Genomic DNA, 18,627 nt, shown 5'->3' with positions numbered 1-18,627 from the left:
AGCTTTCTTTTTATAAGACAGCTTTCTCATACTTCTGTATTGAGAGTACATCATCTCATAAAATGAATAGTTTATTATGCTAAGACCTATACAGTTATTACCATTGAATTATAGATGGCATTAGCTTATCATTTTTATAGCCTGTGTACCTGTAATTTTACCCAGTTCATATTCCTAAAGTTTGTGGTTACAGTTTCTCTCTCTTTTCATGTTCATCCTCTACTGGAAGTTTATTTGTTATTGGTTTATCTACTTTGCTTTATTCATAATTAATCATTAAACTTATGTTTCAGTTCTATTTTCTTTTTCTTACTTTACTATTTTGCCCGTTATCCCCCTCCCTTCTTTGTGTTAATGTTTAAATTTTTTTCATTTTCGATTCTTCAGTGCATTGTTTTTTTTGTTTATTGTTTAACAATAAAAAATAGCCGCACATCTTTTTCTTATTATGGCTTTGATTGTGTCCCATAAATTTTGAAATAAAGTGTTCTTACATCCTTTCCTTCCATCTTCCCAAAGCTTTGTGGATTTTGTAAAATTAAGCATAAGCAAATAGAAATAAAAAGCATTAAATTTGCACCATTCACAGGGAGCCATTATTAAACTAACCATTTTCGAAATATCTCTTCAGTCATTTCCTCGGGTGCTATGCACATATACTTCATGTAAGTGGGACTGCAGTGTGGCATTTTTTCACATACCCTGGTCTGCTCTATTGGAGCTATTCTGTGATTTGCCAACTTTCTGCAATGATAAGCAATAGGTATGTTTCTATGTGCATCATTTTTTGTATGCCCATCTTTTTAGGGGCTGTGTAGTGCTCCATTGTGTGACTGTCCCACACTGAACTTAACTCTGTCTTAGTCTGGCTTTCATTACTGTAATGAATGACTTAAAGCATGCTAGTTTATAAAATAAAGCATCCAATCTAGCACATAGCTGGAGAGACTGAAAGTCCAAGATTCGGTGACCCTCAATTCACAGACCTCCCGCATCACAGAAGGAACAGGTGCAGTGGAAGAGACCACATTGGCGACCAGCCGTCAAGCACCTGGGAGGGGGCTCACAGTGCTTTCCAAAGCTTCTCAATAGACTTCACCCCCTTAAAGGTGCCACATGCCCACAGTAGGAATCAGCTTCCAACACAGCAAACCATCAGGAGACACATTCACCCCTTAGCAGCCTTCCGACAGATGGGTAGGCCCTTTCTGATTCTCCTGTTGTGTTGCTTGTTGTGTCCCTTGGGGATTGGAAAAGTGACTTTTTGAGAGCGGGATCTCAGGAAGGAGAGTGAGAGGCGCATGTCAGGGGATGAAGAGGACACCTTCAGCAGGAGTTGAGCCTCTCCTTGACCCACGGGGCCCTTGGAACAAGAATCACACCATGTTGTAGGTCCCCCTGATAGCCAAGAACCAACCTTCTGCAGCCCTGCCTACAGAATGGGACCAGAGAATGGGGGCTTCAGGAGCCTCCTGGCTAGGGGTGGAGGAGTGGGGGGCAGCTGTGAACAGTCACCAGCCACACCGCCAGGAGGCAGTGGGAGCTGCGCTAGGGCTCAGTGCAGGGTTCCCAGGCAAGGCACTGTGAGATTCTCCTGCATCCGTGCTGCTTACTGCTGAGTTTGCCCCAGGAGGTGCCTGGATTGTCGGAGCTGGAGTGGGAAGAGGCCAGGGATGGCGCTCAGCATCCTGCACTGCTTGAGGCAGCCATAAATACCATTAGCACTAAGGCTGAGGAACTGAGCGCAACAGAAGCGCAACAGCAGCGTTTCTGCTGGTTTGGCTTTCCCATCACTGTCTTTACATGGTTGTCTTCTGTGAGATGGCAGGACTCTCTGAGATCACCGCTGGTGCCCCCCATTCCCTCCCTCTCTCGGCTGCCTTTCCAGCCTCCCAGCTACACTGTCTTCCTGGTGGTTTCCAGGGACCTGCATGCTGCTGGTTTCCTGTTTAGTTCTCCGTCCCCATCTCTTTTTGCTTATCCAGCCATCGACCTTTGGTGCAGTTAGTTCCTGTCTCAACATCAGTTTACTCTCTTGGCTTCCAGGCCACATATTCCTGGTGTTCGTCCTCTTCTGACTGAGCTTTCTAGGTGCCCTGAAGGGCCCAACACTCAGTCTTTGAGCTCGCCTCTTAGCTATGCCCAGGTGCATAAAGAGCTTGTCCAGTTTTGCAGTTCTGAATACCATCTATGTGCGGTAATGTCCAAATTTTCTTTTAAAGATTTATGTATTTAATGGGTCCAGCATGGTGGCTTGGTAGCTAAATCCCTGCCATGCGACTGCCGGGATCCCGTATGAGTGCCAGTTGGTATCCTGGCTGCTCCACTTCCCATCCAGCTCCCTGCTTGGGGGCTGGGAAAGCAGTAGAGGACAGCCCAAAGCCTTGGGAGTCTGCACCCACGTGGGCCACCCGGAAGAATCCCCTGGCTTCTGTTTTTGGATCAGCTCAGTTCTAGCTGTTGTGGTAGTTTGGGGAATGAACCAGCAGATGAAAGGTCTTTCTCTCTGTATCTCCTTCACTCTGTAATTCTGCCTTTCCGATATAAATAAATAATTCTTAAAAATAACAAGATTTATATATTTGAAAAGAGAGATACCAAGTAGCACTGGTTCACTCTCTATATGCCTGCAACAGCCAGAGCTGGGTCAGGCTGAAGCCAGTAGCCCAGAACTCTGGCTGCGTCTTCCACATGAGTGACAGGGATGCCAGTGCTGGGGTCAGGAACAATAGCAGGAGGTTGAGTTAGAAGCTGAGTAAACCAGCCACTCCTAAATGGGGTGTCAGCACCACAAGCAGTGGGTTAACCTGATGTGCTACAATGTGTACCATGAAGTCTCAATTTTTATCTCCAGCGTTGATAATCTTTGCTGATGTCTGATTTAACCTCTGCAAAGCCAAGGTCCTGATCCCTGGCACTTTCCTATGCTCCCCCGTTGTCCCCTCTCTCTATCTCAACCCGTGGCAGCTCCAGGCTCTCGGTACTCCAGTCATAAAGCCAGGGGTCATGCCCAACTCCTCTCTCTGCAAGGGAGCTCTGGGTTAGTGTCCGACTCTGAACCATTTGGTTTCGAAGAGTGGTGGCTCAGTTGCTGAGGGTGATCCATGGTGATAGCCATGGCGATGGCACATTGAGGGCGTGCTCATCCTTTGCCAGACACCGTGCTTAAGGCACGTGCTGCACAGGTGCTGGCTTGGTGCTGCTTTGTTCTCAGACACCTGTAAGAGCCAGGCCTGGTTACCTGTGATGTGAATAAGGCAGCTGGGGGATACAGGGCTGTGCAGGTAGCTCTGGGATAGTGTTTGTGCCGGGTCTGCTTGCTCGGTTGTCACTACCCTGGCCTGCTGCACGCTGCCCAGCAAGCAGATGCACCAATTGCCACCCACCCCAACACACCCACCCCTGCCCCCCCCACACAGAGTGCCAAAGACGTCGGGGACCCTCTGCCATCGGGCACTAGATTTTATCAGTTTGAAAATTCTAAAACTGATAATTAGAAAGTATTCTTTCCCCCCTGACCACCTGGACCCTTGGGAGGGCCGTGTTTCAGCCTCTGCCCCACCCAGCTCTATTCACTCAGCAGAGGACAGCTTGGTGCAGGGAGGAGAGGCAGGCCCCGGGTGGGCCTTGCAGACCCAGCTCAAGGCCCGGTTCCTTGGGACAAGCTCCCTGGTCCTTGAACTTCAGTTTGTCATCTGCAAAAAATGGGGTCAGCACAGAACATGTCCACCAGAGGATATCAGAGTGGGTGTGAAACCATTCGTGGAGGGTTCAGGAGGAGAGAGGGCCCCCTTCCTGTCAGGGGCCTAGGGAGGAGTGTGGGAATCTGACTCGCGCAGGTGGAGCCAGCCGAGGCCAGGATCACCTGTGCGAGAACTGGCAGCCTCTGGCCGTTGCCCCCGTAGGTTGAGCAGCAGACCCTGCCTGACAGCCTCTGCCTTCCAGACATGGACTTGGGGGCCACGGTCCCCCGTCCCTCCTTTACCAATCAATTTACAGCAGAGTCAGCGGAAGGAACTTCCCCAAACTCAAAGCCCCGTCTAGGCGTTGGATCTGCTGTGTGACCTCCAGGCCAGTCCTTACCCTCTCTGAGTCTTGCAGCAGGGTGAGGCCAGGCCCTGCACCCCTCGGGCCTGAGCACCCACAGCTCTTTCGAGGAAGGATGGCGGAGGCTGTGTCTGCTGCCTCCTCCCCGCCTCTGGCATTTCAATCTCAGCTTAACCATGGGCTGCAACAGGCAGCGCTTTCCTGGAGAGTTCATAAAAACATGTAAACACGAGCGAGGATGCAAAATGCCGTGCGGTGGGGCAGTGAAAACACGCCAGTGTTTGTTGTGCTAATTGAATATTCATGAGCAGCCTGTTTAAATTACAGTTCACAACTGTTGCTGGGCCTGATGAATAATTTATGCGAGGCTGGCCAAAGAGATTTCAGCACTTGCATTAGCAGACTGTTCAGGATCAGCGACAGAGGATTTCTAATTAGCCCGGAATAGCCTGGCATAAATTCTTGGGGAGGATGGTTTTAATTAGCGCACGTGCTCATTCAGAATGTCGAATGTGCAGTATAATTGGTGTAGGGGGATTGCCCCTGCCCTTTCTGAGGTTTCCCTCTAATGGTGGGGACCTGTGGTGGGGTCTACCACCTGGCAGTCATTTCTGTACCCACCCTGCACCCACCATTAGGCTTTCCTAAATCCTACCCCCTCACTGCCCCGATGTGGCTGGGACATCTTCCACCCTGATTTGCACCTGCCTAGGTCTCTTGGCTCCCGTCTCTCCCGCACCCTCTTCATCCCCTTCAAGCAGCTAGTGGGAGTCTCTGAGTACAGATCTGACTCCATTCCTGCCCCTTGATTGAGCAGGAGCTTTCTAGGTGCCCTGAAGGGCCCAACACTCAGTCTTTGAGCTCGCCTCTTAGCTATGCCCAGGTGCATAAAGAGCTTGTCCAGTTTTGCAGTTCTGAATACCATCTATGTGTGGTAATGTCCAAATTTTCTTTTAAAGATTTATGTATTTAATGGGTCCAGCATGGTGGCTTGGTGGGGACAGAGTGGCTGACCAGGAGCAAACAGATTCCCTGGACACTCCATGTCCGGTCGAGTTGGGCCAGGCTCCAGGCACAGAGGAGGAGCTGCCCAAGCAGCGGTAAAGAGGAAGGACCCTTCAGTGTAAGGGCTGCCAGCGGGGCTAGGATGAGGAGGAGCCTGGAAAAGGTAGCGCCTGGCCATGGCCTTGAGTGCTTTGAGAGAGAGAAAGGATATAGGATACAGGTCCCATGTGGGGGCTTGAGGAGGCTGCCACTCGGGCCCAGAGCCACAAGTCGGCCTGGCTCACTCCTCAGCATTTACTGAGTGTCTGCTGTATGCCAGGCCTGAGACCAGACGCCAAGAAGTGGTCCAGAGCAAATCAGCCCTAGGCCCTGCCTTCACAGAGGGAGGACGCAGCCAGAATGAAGTGCACTCAAGTTCACTTGCAGCTGGGAGAAGTGCCATGGGGAAGATGCTATGAAAGGGCATTGCCGTGGACCCCGACTTAGGTGAGAAAGTCAGGAGGGACACCTGGAGGCACAGGCATTTAAGCTGAATCTTGAGAAGTAATTGAAGAAAGGAAACTGGGTCCCAGGTGGAAGGAGCCGGGCCAGCAGGTCACAGCTGCCTCTCTCCCACTTTGCCCCATGACCGTGAAGCTTCTCTGGTTAGGGACTCTGGTGGCCTCCACATTGCTGGCTCCATTCTATTTGACTTTGGCTGTATGGGCTCAGTGAGCCACGCCCTTCTGTAAACTCTTTCCTTCTGCTCCCTCCATGTGACACCTGCCTGGTGTCCTGCTCTGCTCAAGCCACTCCTCTAAAGCCTCTCTCTTTCTCTCTCTCTCTCTCTCTCTCTCTCTCTCTCTCTCTCTCATTCCCCACCTTTGTGGCTGGGTACCATTCGAAAGCATGTTTCCACTGTTCAGTCCCCTACCCTAAGCAACAGACCATGTGACCGACTTGTGTCCACCTGAGGACGCCTGCTAGGATTTTACAACAGGCTGTGCATGCCTCCCCACCTGGCCAGACACGTCACGTCTTACAAACGGCCAGCTCGTGGTCGCCTTCTTGACCTGCCGCTGGGACCAGTTCCACGCCTGCATCTGTCCTTTGGTGTCTCTCATGCCCATCTTACTACAGTCTGAGTGGATGCCCCAAAGTTCCCCAGTGTTGACAGGTGGGGGCCTAACAAGATTGATCAGGATTAATTGGGGTCACTGTCATTACTGCAGGAGTAGCTTTGGCACTGAGAGAACAGGTTGTTGGAAAAGCGAGCTCAACCTCTTGTGCTATCTCTGACCCTTTAGCACAGGGTGACACAGTGGCTCCTGCCCAGACCCTAAGCTTCCCGGCCTCTTGAGCCAAAGATATTTCTGTCCATGGTCAATTACCCGATTGGTGATGCTCTGCTGCCATAGCAGAACACGGATCAAGAGACATCTCTTGCTTTCTATCTTTGCCATTCCAAGAGTGGCTATGTCACTCTTACCCTTAGCAGCCATGCTGGACTCGGTGACATTCAAGTCACTGCTCTTCCGACATCCTTCTGGATTCCCAGCAACCTGCAGAGTTAAGCGCAATGGCTTCACTTGGCACTTGAGTCCCAGCAGCCTGCCTGCACCTGCTCCTCCTGGCTCCTCTTGCAAACTGCTATAGGTCTATGAACCTTTGTGACCAGAGCACCAAGGGAAAATTTAGCAATCTTAATGACCCAATTGAAAAACATCTAGTATATATTTTAGCAAAGACCCTCAGTGAGAACCTGGAAGGCTGCTTGATGGGAAAAGGTGTGCTCACCCCTTCCACCACTGGGTTTTGGCCTGACATTGGTGTGTTCCCATGGGGACATGTGTGGCCCAGTGGAATGCCAGGAGGACATGGCCAGCAGGTGTAGCAATAGCGCCCTTTCCTCGTTGCTTGTCCAGTCCCCACATCTGCACCCTATGTGGCCTGCAGTTGGTCCTTGTTAGCAGAGTGTGACTGTGCTGGTGGCGTCATACCTGCCTGAATGGAATTCCCTGCCTTTGTAGCCCAGGAACACTGCACTTTGAATGAATGGGCCAGTGCCTCAGTGGGATATGCTGACTTGTATTGGTTGGGGAGGTCACAAGGAGGTGACAGATGCCCAGCTTGTAGGCCACTGGACCGGGAGAGGAGAGAAGGAGACAAGTCATTTCACCCTGCTAAGAGTCAAGTGTTGTCCTAGGTGCTGAATCTAGAGTCTTGCCCAGGCAAATTTACATCCTAGCAGGGGGCACATGATAGTAAACACTAAATAATGAGACTGTACTACCTGTTAGCCGACTGGTGCTTAGTGTTTTGGGGAAAGAACAGGAGCCGCTGCTTGGGGGCCTGGGACTTGTACAGCGATGGAGAGACAGCATGTGTCAGCGTTAGGGAGCCTAGTCGGGGGAGGCCTCATAGGAAAGCAATGGCTTGAACAGTCTTGCAAGAGATATGAGCGTGGGCTAGGTGCAGACCCCCAGGAGAGGGGAAGAGCATGTCATACAGACGTGTCCTTGTCCTGTGTGTGGCAGCTTGCTGGCCTCTGCCCACTGCTTGCCGGCAGCACCTTCTCATTTGTGACAAGTAAAAATGTTTCTAAATATCCTATGCCCCCTGGATGGGCGGGGAAATGTGGGCTCCAAACACACAGAGCTAGAGCAGGGCCGCTTTAGGAAGAATCTGGAGGTGAGTGTGCGAGCCTTGGGGTTATCACAGGTATGTGGCTCAACTGAGAATTCAAGCTTTTCTTTAGAATGAAACAGGGAGCCAGGACAGGCTGGGAGCCAAGGTGTGAAGGCCCACATCCCAGGACAACCTCTTCCTCCTGGCCAGAACAGAAATCTAACACCTGCAGCCAGAGTCATCCCAGACCCCCACCGTGTTTACAAACCTTTCTTCAAAGCTAAAACTATCCCCACCCCCAACCCTGCCCCCGGAGGGGACAAATTGCTTGCCATTCACATCCTCCCCTGCTGGTGACTTTATATTCATAACAGGATCATCTGTTTAACCAGAAAGGGGGCTGTTGCTTTATGGATAAATTAGTGTGACTCTTAACTCAATAATTAAAACTGTGGTGGCGCCCGACCTGCAGGGATAATGTACTATTATTATAGTCATTTGTTTCAATTAAATGCTCACTGATTGTACAATAGCAGCTGGGCACCTGTGCGCTAGAGCCATTACTCTGAAGAAGACATCTAAATTTCAGGAGGAATTTGTCAGCGTGCAAAGGATCGCCCGCCAAGCATGGAAGTTTATTAGAAATGTTTTCCGACGAGCTCCCAGCAAGGGCCAGGCGTGGAGATTGGCTGTTATTGGCTTTGTGCTGGATTTGTTTTCCCTGAAAGGAGATCATCTTCAAATATTTGACGCCTAAAGCCGGAGGCTGTTTAAGAGGGCAGCATGCCCCCTGGAAAGGCTGGCGTGATGGTGCTGTGATAAGGCCTGCTAAGGTCACTGGCTCTGGGGTGTCCCTGGGCTGAAGAATTTCCTCCCAGGATGTCCACATCTGGTCCTGGAGCCTAGGAATGTGTTTGTCACCTTCTACGGTAGCAGGGACTTTGTAGATGAGACTGAGACAAGGACCCTGAGATGGGCAGATGATCCCTCACTGAGTGAACCCAGTGATGTCAGGACAATGACATCCTTATGAAGGTCCAACACACAGAGGGACCTTTGGAACAACAAAAGAACCAGAAAGAGAGGCACATCCACAGTAAGCTAGGTCCTGAACCAAGGATGGAGGACAGCAGCCATCCTGACAACAGGGAAGGGACCTTCCCCAGGAGCTGTGTGCTCCAGAGTCAACGTGATTTCAGAGGTGCCTAGGAATCTTACATAACTTGATTGCCACTCCCCACGCTCCCTGCCTCAATCCATAAATGAGAAACTCAGCATGGATTAGGAAGATAAAAATTCCAAGGGTCAGCTTATCCAACCATGAGGACAGAAGGGTATGTGAACTGAAAACACTCTTCCAAAGAACATTAGGGTGATAGCAAAGGGAAATCAGACTTTCTGTGGTGAACTAGCTATGGGATGCAGCGAAAATCCTTTTCAGGGGCAAAAAAATCCTAGGGTTTCTCAGCCTGGGCAGATTGACACTGGGGATGGCGAATGAGGAGGGGGCTGCTGCACTCACCCCAGGACGTTGGACTGTGGCCCCAGCTACCCCCCACTGGATGCCCATAATACCCCACATAGGAGAAGCAAAATGCATCACCAACTGACATCACCAACTGACCCTTGCCTGGCCAGTTGGTTTGAACTCCTGCCCTAGAGGCCCCTGTGAGTCACAGAGGAAATATGAAAATAAGTTGCTTAATTTGGGAAAGCTAGATAAAAAAGAAAAAGTGTGACACCTGAATATGGCATTCATAGATATGAAAGCATAATTCAGTTAATGATAATTTTTTGAAAACTGTCAGATTAATTCATAAAAATATAAGAAATGGTTCATTTGGTAAACAGTTAAAAACTAAACTGTTGAGAAGATCAATTTTAAAAGCAGCCCATATACACAATATGATAATTTTGAATGAGAATTTAACTACAAAAGCCATATGGTGGATTACAAATGCAATATTATCCCAGTTATAAGCTGCTACGTGTTAAAATCTGGATGAAATGGGCCATTTGCATATATGTGTATACATATATGAAATGTATGTTTATATATTTAAATCAATACCATATGATTTGTATTTAAATTACCAAAACATTCAAGAGAGAAAACAGAAAAATAAACCTGCTGGACATCGAAAATGTTACAAAGGCAGAAGGCGCTGGGCCTCAGGTGGTTGTGTATCTGCCCTTTTTCGTTTGTCTAAGCAGAATGTAATCTCTGTGTTATTGATATTGTTCCTCAGCAAGAAGGAAGCACCTCCATTCTTTTGTTAAAACAGACCATGATATAAACATTAGCACTGGAGAAGCAAAACCCCAAAGGATAAAACAGGGACAAGTTTTAAAAAAAAAAAATTGTCCGAAAGAAAGACCTGCTACAGGCAAGGGTAGCAGCATTTGTATCAGACTGCTGAATTCAAGGCAAAAATAACAACAACGAAACCAACACACTTTATCATCAGAAAAGGGTCAGTCCATTAGGAAGACATAGTTCTCAGGCTTTTTCTGTGTGTGATAAAAACGTTTCAAATTCCCCAAAACAAAACCTTTAAATATGAGAGGGAGATTTTGATAAAAGCGAACACGTGGTGGGAGACCAGACAAGCTGGTGTCTTTACAGGAGCCCAGACATAAGGGCGGGCCAACCCTGTCACTTCTTGCCAGTAAGCAAGCACTGTGGAATTGATAGAAAATGGAATCCTAGTTGGGTCCCAAAGAAAGCTTTCAACTCTCAAAAGTTTAAAGTACATTCCACATTCTTTAGTCATTTTTGTTGGTAGACGTGAGCAGCAAAAAGGAAAGAAACAACTGCTTTCTCCCTTTCAAATAAAAGAAACTAAATAAAAATGAAATTTGAGAAATTGAAGACCCATTAACCTGCCTAATGAAGAAGGAAGAGGAAGACACGGATACTTGACGTTAGCTGTTGGAAAGCGGAGATGAGCCCAGGTGCCGAGGGACTGAGCAGGTGAATTGCTGCCCCGGGTGCATACTCAGTGCGCCTGGGTCACACCTGCACGCGATTCTGAACCATGCGGCTGCTGTGAGAAATGCATACGTGTGTGGCGCACATGGCCAGCTAGAGACTGCCATGGGGAATAGAGTTAAGAAGGGAATTATGGCTGAACTTTATCCATTTATGTATTCATGGTATTCAAGAAAAGCTTCTTCAACACAGGGCTTCCTAAACCAGATACCTTGTATTGGTAACAGCGTTAGAAGGGAGGAGTGATTGATTGTATCCACACTTTATGGATAAAATGACAGGCACAGTGAGGTGAAGTGATTTGGCTGAAATCACTCAGCTTCGTAAGCGGCAGGACCAGGATTTCAAACGGTCTGTGATGTTTGCTAGGAGACTGCCCAGTGAATCAATGCCCCATTCCAGGACAAGCTTTCACATTACAGAATGAACTGTGGGCAGTTGGCCAAAGCCTTGGCCAGGGCTACGGTGCCAACTGTCTGTCCAGGGGAGGGACAGCAGGGTGACAAGTGGTCACTGGAGTTCCCCTACATGTGCACAGAATCATGCACCTTGAGCTCCAGCCACACGGGCCGGGATGTAGCTGAGGAATAGCCATAGCTCATGACCCGTGGCACCTGCCAGGTGTGATGCTGTGGTAGGGCTCCTCCCCCCCTGCTAACACAATGCCCTCTGCTCCACTTGTAGATCCAGGAGATGGTTCACTCGGAGGTGGCAGCCTATGACTCGGGCCGGCCGGGGCCCCTGCTGGGCCGCCCTGCCATGCTGGCCAGCCACATGACCGCCCTCAGCCAGTCCCAGCTCATCTCGCAGATGGGTTTCCGGAGCGGCATTGCCCACAGCTCCCCCTCACCCCCAGGAAGCAAGTCAGCAACCCCCTCACCCTCCAGTTCCACACAGGAGGAGGAGTCAGAAGCCCATTTCAAGGTAGGCAGGGTGGGGACGGAGTGCCCGAGGAGCATCTCGTGTCTGCAAAGTCTGGCCCATGGAATTATATGGAATTGTGGGGTACACATTGATGTTGTGCTAGATACACACACAACATGGAACAATCAAATCATGCAAACTGACATATGCATCAGTGCTAATTCTGATAAACAGGTGTGGCCTAGGAGAGGGCACCCCTAGGCAGTCCAGAGGCAGGCCTGACTCCTTGAGTACGTGTCCATGGTGAGAGCTCCCACCTGTCCAGGCCCTGGCCCGCCTTTTGCACTGACCCCATGTCAGTCTCCCCATGAGAGAGCACCTGCTTTTATCCGGAAGGTAAACTGAGCCACGGAAAGATCAGGGGCGGAGTTCCGGGCCCCGACCCTCCCACAGAGCCAGTGGTGGATTCAAAATTCCACCCTGAGACCCCTGCCTCCGATGGCAGGGGCCCTCTCTTCTTTGCAAGGGCCTTGGAGGTTGCGAGGCATGACCAATGTGCTCAGGCAAGAGACGCTGGCCCCCTGGGCTGGGGGCGACAAAGCGGACTCCAGTTCTGGCCCAGCCACAGCCCCAGGATGACACAGCTCTTCTTGTATGCCAGACAACACATATATATATTTTTATAAACACTTGTAAAATCTTCTCTCAGGCCAGATCCTGAACATAACACCAACCCTTCTTTTTTCGTTGTTTTATTAGTAGTAGTAGTGGTAGTCGTGGTAGCAGTATTAGTATCTGAGAGAGACAGGCTAATAGAGCCTCTTCCTGACTGCTCACTCCCCCAAATGGCCAGACTGAATCCAGGAGCCAGGAACTCCATCCAGGTCTCCTATGCTGGTAGCGAGGACCCAGGCACTTAACTCGCCACCTGCTGCCCCACAAGGTGCGTGTTAGCAGGAATCTAGAGTAGGAAGCAGAGCAGAGCTTCAAACCCAGACACTGTGACACGGGATGAAGGTGATCCTAACTGCTAGGCCCTGCATCCACCCCTCTGTGGTTTTGTGACAGATCTCAGGAGAGAAGAGACCCTCAGCCGACCCTGGAAAGAAAGCCAAGAACCCCAAAAAGAAGAAGAAGAAGGACCCCAATGAGCCACAGAAGCCAGTGTCAGCCTACGCACTCTTCTTCAGGGACACGCAGGCTGCCATCAAGGGGCAGAACCCCAGCGCCACCTTCGGGGATGTGTCCAAAATCGTGGCCTCCATGTGGGACAGCTTGGGAGAGGAGCAGAAGCAGGTGAGCCTTTACCCCTTCCTAGGGTTTCCCTGAGCCCAGGGCAGACCCTGCAGCTCTGGGACCAGACCCAGCCTTGGACCAGAGGCTCCCGCAGGGGGCTTTTCTGGGCCTGGTTCTCCGTCTAGAAGCTGGCAAGCTTTGTCCCTTGCAGTTCTGTGTGCTGTCTATGGGCCCCGGTGACTTCCCTACTATCCTGGACCTCTGAGTGAGCATCCCTGTCCATCTTTCCACTCAGCTCTGAAGGACTGGAGTCCAGGCCAGAGTTTCCTGTCCCAGTCAGCATGAACCTGGGTCCCCCTGGGGGAAAAGGGGATAGAAATAGCTCATGGGCCTATTGGATAAATCCTCACCTTGCACATACCAGAATCCCATGTGGGCACTGGCTTATGTTCCAGCTGCTCCACTTCCCATCCTGCTGCTTGTTTGTGGCCAGGGAAAGCAGTGGAGGATGGCCCAGGATTTTGGGACCCTGCACCTGCATGGGAGACCCAGAAGAAACTACTGGTTCCTGGCTTCCAATCAGCTCAGCTCTGGCCATTGGGGCCCCTTGGGGATTGAACCAGTGGATGGAGGATCTTTCTGTCTGTCTCTCCTTATTTCTGTATATCAGCCCTTCCGATAAAATAAAATATAAAGTAAGTCTTCAAAAGAAGAAAAGGCTCAGTGGCAAATGTGGTCACTGACTGTGTAAGTTCTCTGTGAAGCACACACTGGCTACCATTCTCTGAACTCATGCCAGGGCCAAGCATTGAGTTGGGCTCTCTCTCTCCTAAATCCCTGTGACACCTTGTGGGGTGTCCATTGCTTTCCTGTCTGGCTAGCAGGGAATGGGCACATGGGCAGCTTGCCCAGGTCAGAGAAGGTCTGGCAGTCCTGAAACGTCTGGGTGGGAGGTGATGTGGCTGGCACAGGTGCGGAGCACATCCTGGGAGACACCTTCTGGAGATTCCGGCTGGGATGGGAAACATGGGGAAGCAGCAGGTGAGGGCCAGAGGCAAGGAATGTGTCCCCTGTGAGCTGTCTCCTTTGTCGTGTTCTACACTGTGCTGAATCAAAACACAGGACTTTAGGAGGTGTCTTTCTCCAAAGATTTATTAATATGAAAACCAGAGTTACAGGGGGAGAGAGAGAGAGAGAGAGAGAGAGACTTCCATCTCCTGGTTCACTTCTCAAATGACCAAAGCAGAGCCAGGAACCAGGAGCTTCATCCAAGTCTTCCACATGCGTGCAGGAACTAAGACACTTGGGCCGCATTCTGCTGCCTTGCCAGGCGCATTACCAAGGGAGCCGGGTCGGAAGTGGATCAGCCAGGACTTGAAAAGACACCCATGTGGGAATGCCAGTTCTGCAGGAGTGGCTTAACCCATTCCACCACAATGCCAGCTCCTAAGGGGGCTTCTTTCTAGTTTGTTCTACCTTTCCATTGTCAGGTGTGCTAATGCAATCCGGATGCCCAGAGAGGTGAAATATGTTAACCCAAGGGCACACAGCCATGTGGCTGAAGAACTGTGATGTAGCCTGGCCTCCATGCTCCCTGAGTAGTGATCTCAGAAAGGGTTCCATGCATGGCTTCCCCAGCATTTGGTCTACCACCCTCATCCACACAAGGCTCTCGAATGCCTATCTCATCGCCCCAGTCCCTTGCCCCGGGCCCCCTCTGTTTACCGTCCTCCCTAGTGTCGCTCATGCCTTGGATCTTTCAGGCCTACAAGAGGAAGACCGAAGCAGCAAAGAAGGAGTATCTGAAGGCTCTGGCAGCCTACCGGGCTAGCCTGGTCTCCAAGGTAATGGTATCCCTAAGCGGGGCCCTCGAGGGGGGCAGTAGGACTCAGGGCCTGGGAATGGGCTGCCTGCTAGGCCTTGGGCAGAAGGGCTGAGACTGACATGGTTGGGTTTGCAGGACACCTGCCACGTGCCACACGCTGGGCGCAGCAGGTGCAATGAAATGCAAACAGATTCTTCCTGTGCGAGCCCAGCTCTCAGGGCAGTGGGCAGCATGCCTGATGTCACTCATGGTGGTCAGTGCCTGCACTCATAAGCAAACCCGGTTTTACGGGCTTTCCTTGGCCCACGCTGTCAGCAGCAGCAGCGCGAGGGACTCGGGGAGTGGTGGAGGCAGGGACGTTGTTCTGGAAGCTGTCAGCAGAGACGATGGGATCGAGTGGATGATAAAGAGCAGAGTAAAAACGGACTTGGGCAAAGGCGTGGGGGCTGGGGCAGGGTTCGGCTGGTTGCTACAGACATCTCTGCTGTCTAAGGAACCTGGGCACTCACCATGGACCAGGCAAGGAAGTGACTGGTCAGGGCCAAGTGCGTGCTAACCACTCTCCTGAGGGGGGCCAAGAGAGCCAGCCCCAGGGCCGTGGCGGGATCGCGAGAGCTCCTGGCCTCACCACCCACATTGTTGTTACCCTCTCCTTTTCCACACTGATGGGTGCCCCTTGTCTTCTTCCAGAGCCCCCCGGAGCAGAGCGAAAACAAGAGCACGCAGGCCAACCCACCTGCCAAAATGCTGCCCCCCAAGCAGCCTGTGTACACTATGCCAGGCCTGGCGCCCTTCCTGACACCCTCGGACCTGCAGGCCTTCCGCAGCGGGGCCTCTCCTGCCAGCCTCGCCCGGACGCTGGGCTCCAAGTCACTGCTGACGGGCCTTAGTGCGTCCCCACCACCGCCACCCGCCTTCCCGCTGAGCCCCCCGTTGCACCAGCAGCTGCCACTGCCCCCCCACGCACAGGGTGCCCTCCTCAATCCCCCTGTCAGTATGTCCCCGGCCCCCCAGCCTCCCGTCCTGCCCACCCCCATGGCACTGCAGGTGCAGCTGGCAATGAGCCCCTCGCCGCCAGGGCCGCAGGTGAGCAGGAGAGGAAGAAGAACTTCTGGGGTCCCCGGTGGTAAGGGGAGGTGGCTTAGGATCTGAATTGCACCTCACCAGCTGTGCACCATGGCCTGGGCACCCTACCTGTTCATGCCTCTGCTTCCCCGTCTCTGCAATCATCTTGGCCTATTTGAGGTGCCCTGGCTGCCGTGGAGAGTCTACAGGCTGCCGTCAGTCTTGGCATGTCCCATGGCCTCCTTCCATCATTGCCCTGTCCACCTCGGCTCAGCAGCCTGAGGGCTGATGTCACTGCAGGGCTAAGCACCAACCTCCTACTCTCTCCTCTGAGGTCTGAGGCCCCACCGATTGTTCCGTACAGACTATTCCAAGGCATCCTTCAGCCCAATGGTTCCATTGTGCAGACTGGCAAACTGAGGCCCAGAAAATGTTAGCCACTGCTACCCAGCCCAGCTAAAGCCAGAGCTGAGCTGTTAGGAACATGATCTCCTGTGGGGAAGGATGAGCAGCAGAGGCCATGGGCATGTCACAGGTCCCGCCCGAACTCCACCCGTCCACTCTCCCATGCCCCGTTTCCCACCGCGTCCACTCTCCTACTCGGTGCTCACTGGTCCCTCCTCTCACTCCCCAGGACTTCGCTCACATCGAGTTCCCCAGCGGCTCCGGGACCCGCTCCCCTGGCCCGTCCAATCCGCCTGGTGGTGGAGACTGGGACAGCAGTTACCCGAGTGGGGAGTGCGGCCTCAGCACCTGCAGGTCAGTTCTCTGGGGCTGGCGGTCCTCCCTCCTTCCCGGGCTCTGCCTCTGTCCTGCCATGCAGGGGGCCAGGGGCACAGTGATGGCAGAGGGCTCCCCCGCAACCACCAAGAGGTCACCCTGCACATGAGCAGGCTGCTTTAAGAGCCCTGCCTGCCTTGTACCAGCCCAGAGGCACCTGTGCAGGCACCAGGGTGTCCCTACCAGGAAGAGGGTCCCTGTGTCTTCTGGACAAAGAGAGAGAGTGTGCAAGAATTCACATAGCTGATTCTCACGCCCCAAATGCCCGGGAGCTGTGAGTTCCATCTGGGCATCCCATGTGGGTGGCAGGGGCCCAATAATGGGAGTCACCACCTGCTGCCTTCCCAGGGTGCCTCTTAACAGGCAGCTGGAGTTGGTAGCCAATCTGCGAACAGCACCCAGGGTGTTAGCATTACAGAGCCCTAAGTACTGTGGCCCACCTCCAGCCCAGGAGGAGAGGCCTCTAGTGGCCGGCACCCAGGAGCAGCTTCCTGTGGCCACATGGGGCTTGGATCCACAGGGCCCTGTTTGAACAAACACAGAGGAAGGGCCTGCTGCCACAGTTGTTCTGTATAGACTATTCCAAGGCATCCTGTAGCCCAATGGTTCCATTGTGCAGACTGGCAAACTGAGGCCCAGAAAATGCAAACACAGTTGTGTTTGCAGCGCAGGGATGAAGACTCCCAGTTCCCAGGTGTCCTGGGCGGGTGGGACTATTGGAACAAGCGCCCCTCTGCGTGAGGGCGCAGTGGCCCCCACTGGGACTCCAGGAGGAGCGTTGGGGTTGGGGAATAGCCACAGCTCCCTCAGTGGGTAGCCACAGCCCCTCTAATGGCCCCTTCTCTCTCCCACAGCCTGCTGCCCAGGGACAAATCGCTCTACCTCACCTAATCCCGCCTCCCACTCCCTGAGGCCCCCTGGAAGGGCACTGCTCAGTGCGCCCCAAGGGCTGAGCACAGCCAAGAGGCCTTGGCAGGAGGCGGGTGACAAGACTGAGAGCTGTGACGTGCCAGTTGCCCCCAGGCGCAGTCCCTCCCTCGACTCCCAGCAGCCTCTGCAGAGGCCGCCCACCCACAGGAACTTGTGCCGCTCGCCCGCTTGCTCCAGGGTAACCACGGACCCCACCTCGCGCTCCACGCACTCGGCACCCCAGGTCTGGCCATCTGACCCCAGCTCATGCCGGTTGCCCCCTGGCAGAAGTGCACCCCCTCTCCCCCAGCACCCAGCCTCGGCCCCAGGGGTGTAAGTAGAGCTTTCTGGAGTGAACAAGAGCTGAGAAGGCCCCCGCTGTGGGCTCCATGTGTGTAGTTGACTAAGTGTGTGTTAGGTCCGTGCTGGAGACATCCGTGAGAGTGTTGTGTCAGGGGGGAAATGTTTCCTGTGAGGTCAGAAGCCTATTCCGTGGCCCCCGGCACCTTCTGTTCCCCCCAAGTTGTATCTGTCCAGCATTTCCCCGTGTATTCGGCAAGCATCCCAGGTCGTTGGCCACCTGTGTGGACGGTGCCCTTGTATCCAGTCTATCAGCGCGTAGCGGTAGAGCCACGACTGGCACACATCCCTGCAGAAGTCTGGAGGAGATGGCAGTGTTCCCTGGAGTGTGCGTGGGCCCAGCGCGGCCTTGGGCTTGGGTTCCTGAAGCTGGCGGCAGCTGTTTGCTGACCATGGCCGATGGCTGCCTGGGCGCCCAGTGCTTCTCTCTGATCTCTTTGTAATAAAACTTCGGAAACGTTGACAACAGACCTGCAGCTTCCTGCCCGTCACAGACTGGGCTCAGTACTGGCATTGCCAGGATGGAGTTCTCCAAGAGTCCTGCCTGCCTCGTGCCAGCCCAGAGGCATCTGTCGTGGGCACCAGGGTCTCCCAGAACACAGTGTGGCCATCTGGGGAAATGAGAACAAAACTCAGACGTGGTGCGTGGCAGGTGGGAGGTGATACGTGCATATTTGCGGCTTGGCAGGGTGGGATCCAGCAGGGTAGCTCAGTGAGATGCCTCCTACCCAGAGAAGCCCCCAAATACATAGATGCCCAAGCTGATTGTTCACTTTAGGGTAAAGCAGAGCTGACTATTTGAGGGGGATGGGTGGGGTGGGGGACAGGAAGGGAGAAGTGAAGTGACCGTGGCACAGACCCAAGGGATTCCCGTGACGATGAAGGGGAGCAACAGGTGTGGAGTGTGGAGTGCCGTCACAGGGGCTCACTCATCTGC

The 18,627-nt window shown here is 52.7% G+C and overlaps 1 protein-coding gene across 4 annotated transcripts in view; it reads left to right on the top strand.

The window, feature by feature from the left end:
- The window catches only part of TOX2 (TOX high mobility group box family member 2), a 102,716-nt gene extending 84,560 nt beyond the window's left edge, over nucleotides 1-18,156 (top strand). For all 4 annotated transcript variants that reach the window (XM_058679692.1, XM_004585819.2, XM_058679693.1 and 1 more), the window contains 6 exons: nucleotides 11,336-11,575; nucleotides 12,584-12,811; nucleotides 14,515-14,595; nucleotides 15,267-15,662; nucleotides 16,276-16,400; nucleotides 17,276-18,156. In XM_058679692.1, coding sequence (XP_058535675.1) covers nucleotides 11,336-11,575; nucleotides 12,584-12,811; nucleotides 14,515-14,595; nucleotides 15,267-15,662; nucleotides 16,276-16,400; nucleotides 17,276-17,312 — 1,107 coding nt within the window. In that variant the 3' untranslated portion in view covers nucleotides 17,313-18,156. The remainder of the gene's footprint in view (nucleotides 1-11,335; nucleotides 11,576-12,583; nucleotides 12,812-14,514; nucleotides 14,596-15,266; nucleotides 15,663-16,275; nucleotides 16,401-17,275) is intronic.
- Nucleotides 18,157-18,627: the final 471 nt, after the last annotated feature.

The sequence above is a fragment of the Ochotona princeps genome, chromosome 22 (assembly GCF_030435755.1).
Source record: "Ochotona princeps isolate mOchPri1 chromosome 22, mOchPri1.hap1, whole genome shotgun sequence".
NCBI classification, from domain to species: domain Eukaryota; kingdom Metazoa; phylum Chordata; class Mammalia; order Lagomorpha; family Ochotonidae; genus Ochotona; species Ochotona princeps.
This window is presented reverse-complemented; position numbering and strand designations above follow the sequence as displayed.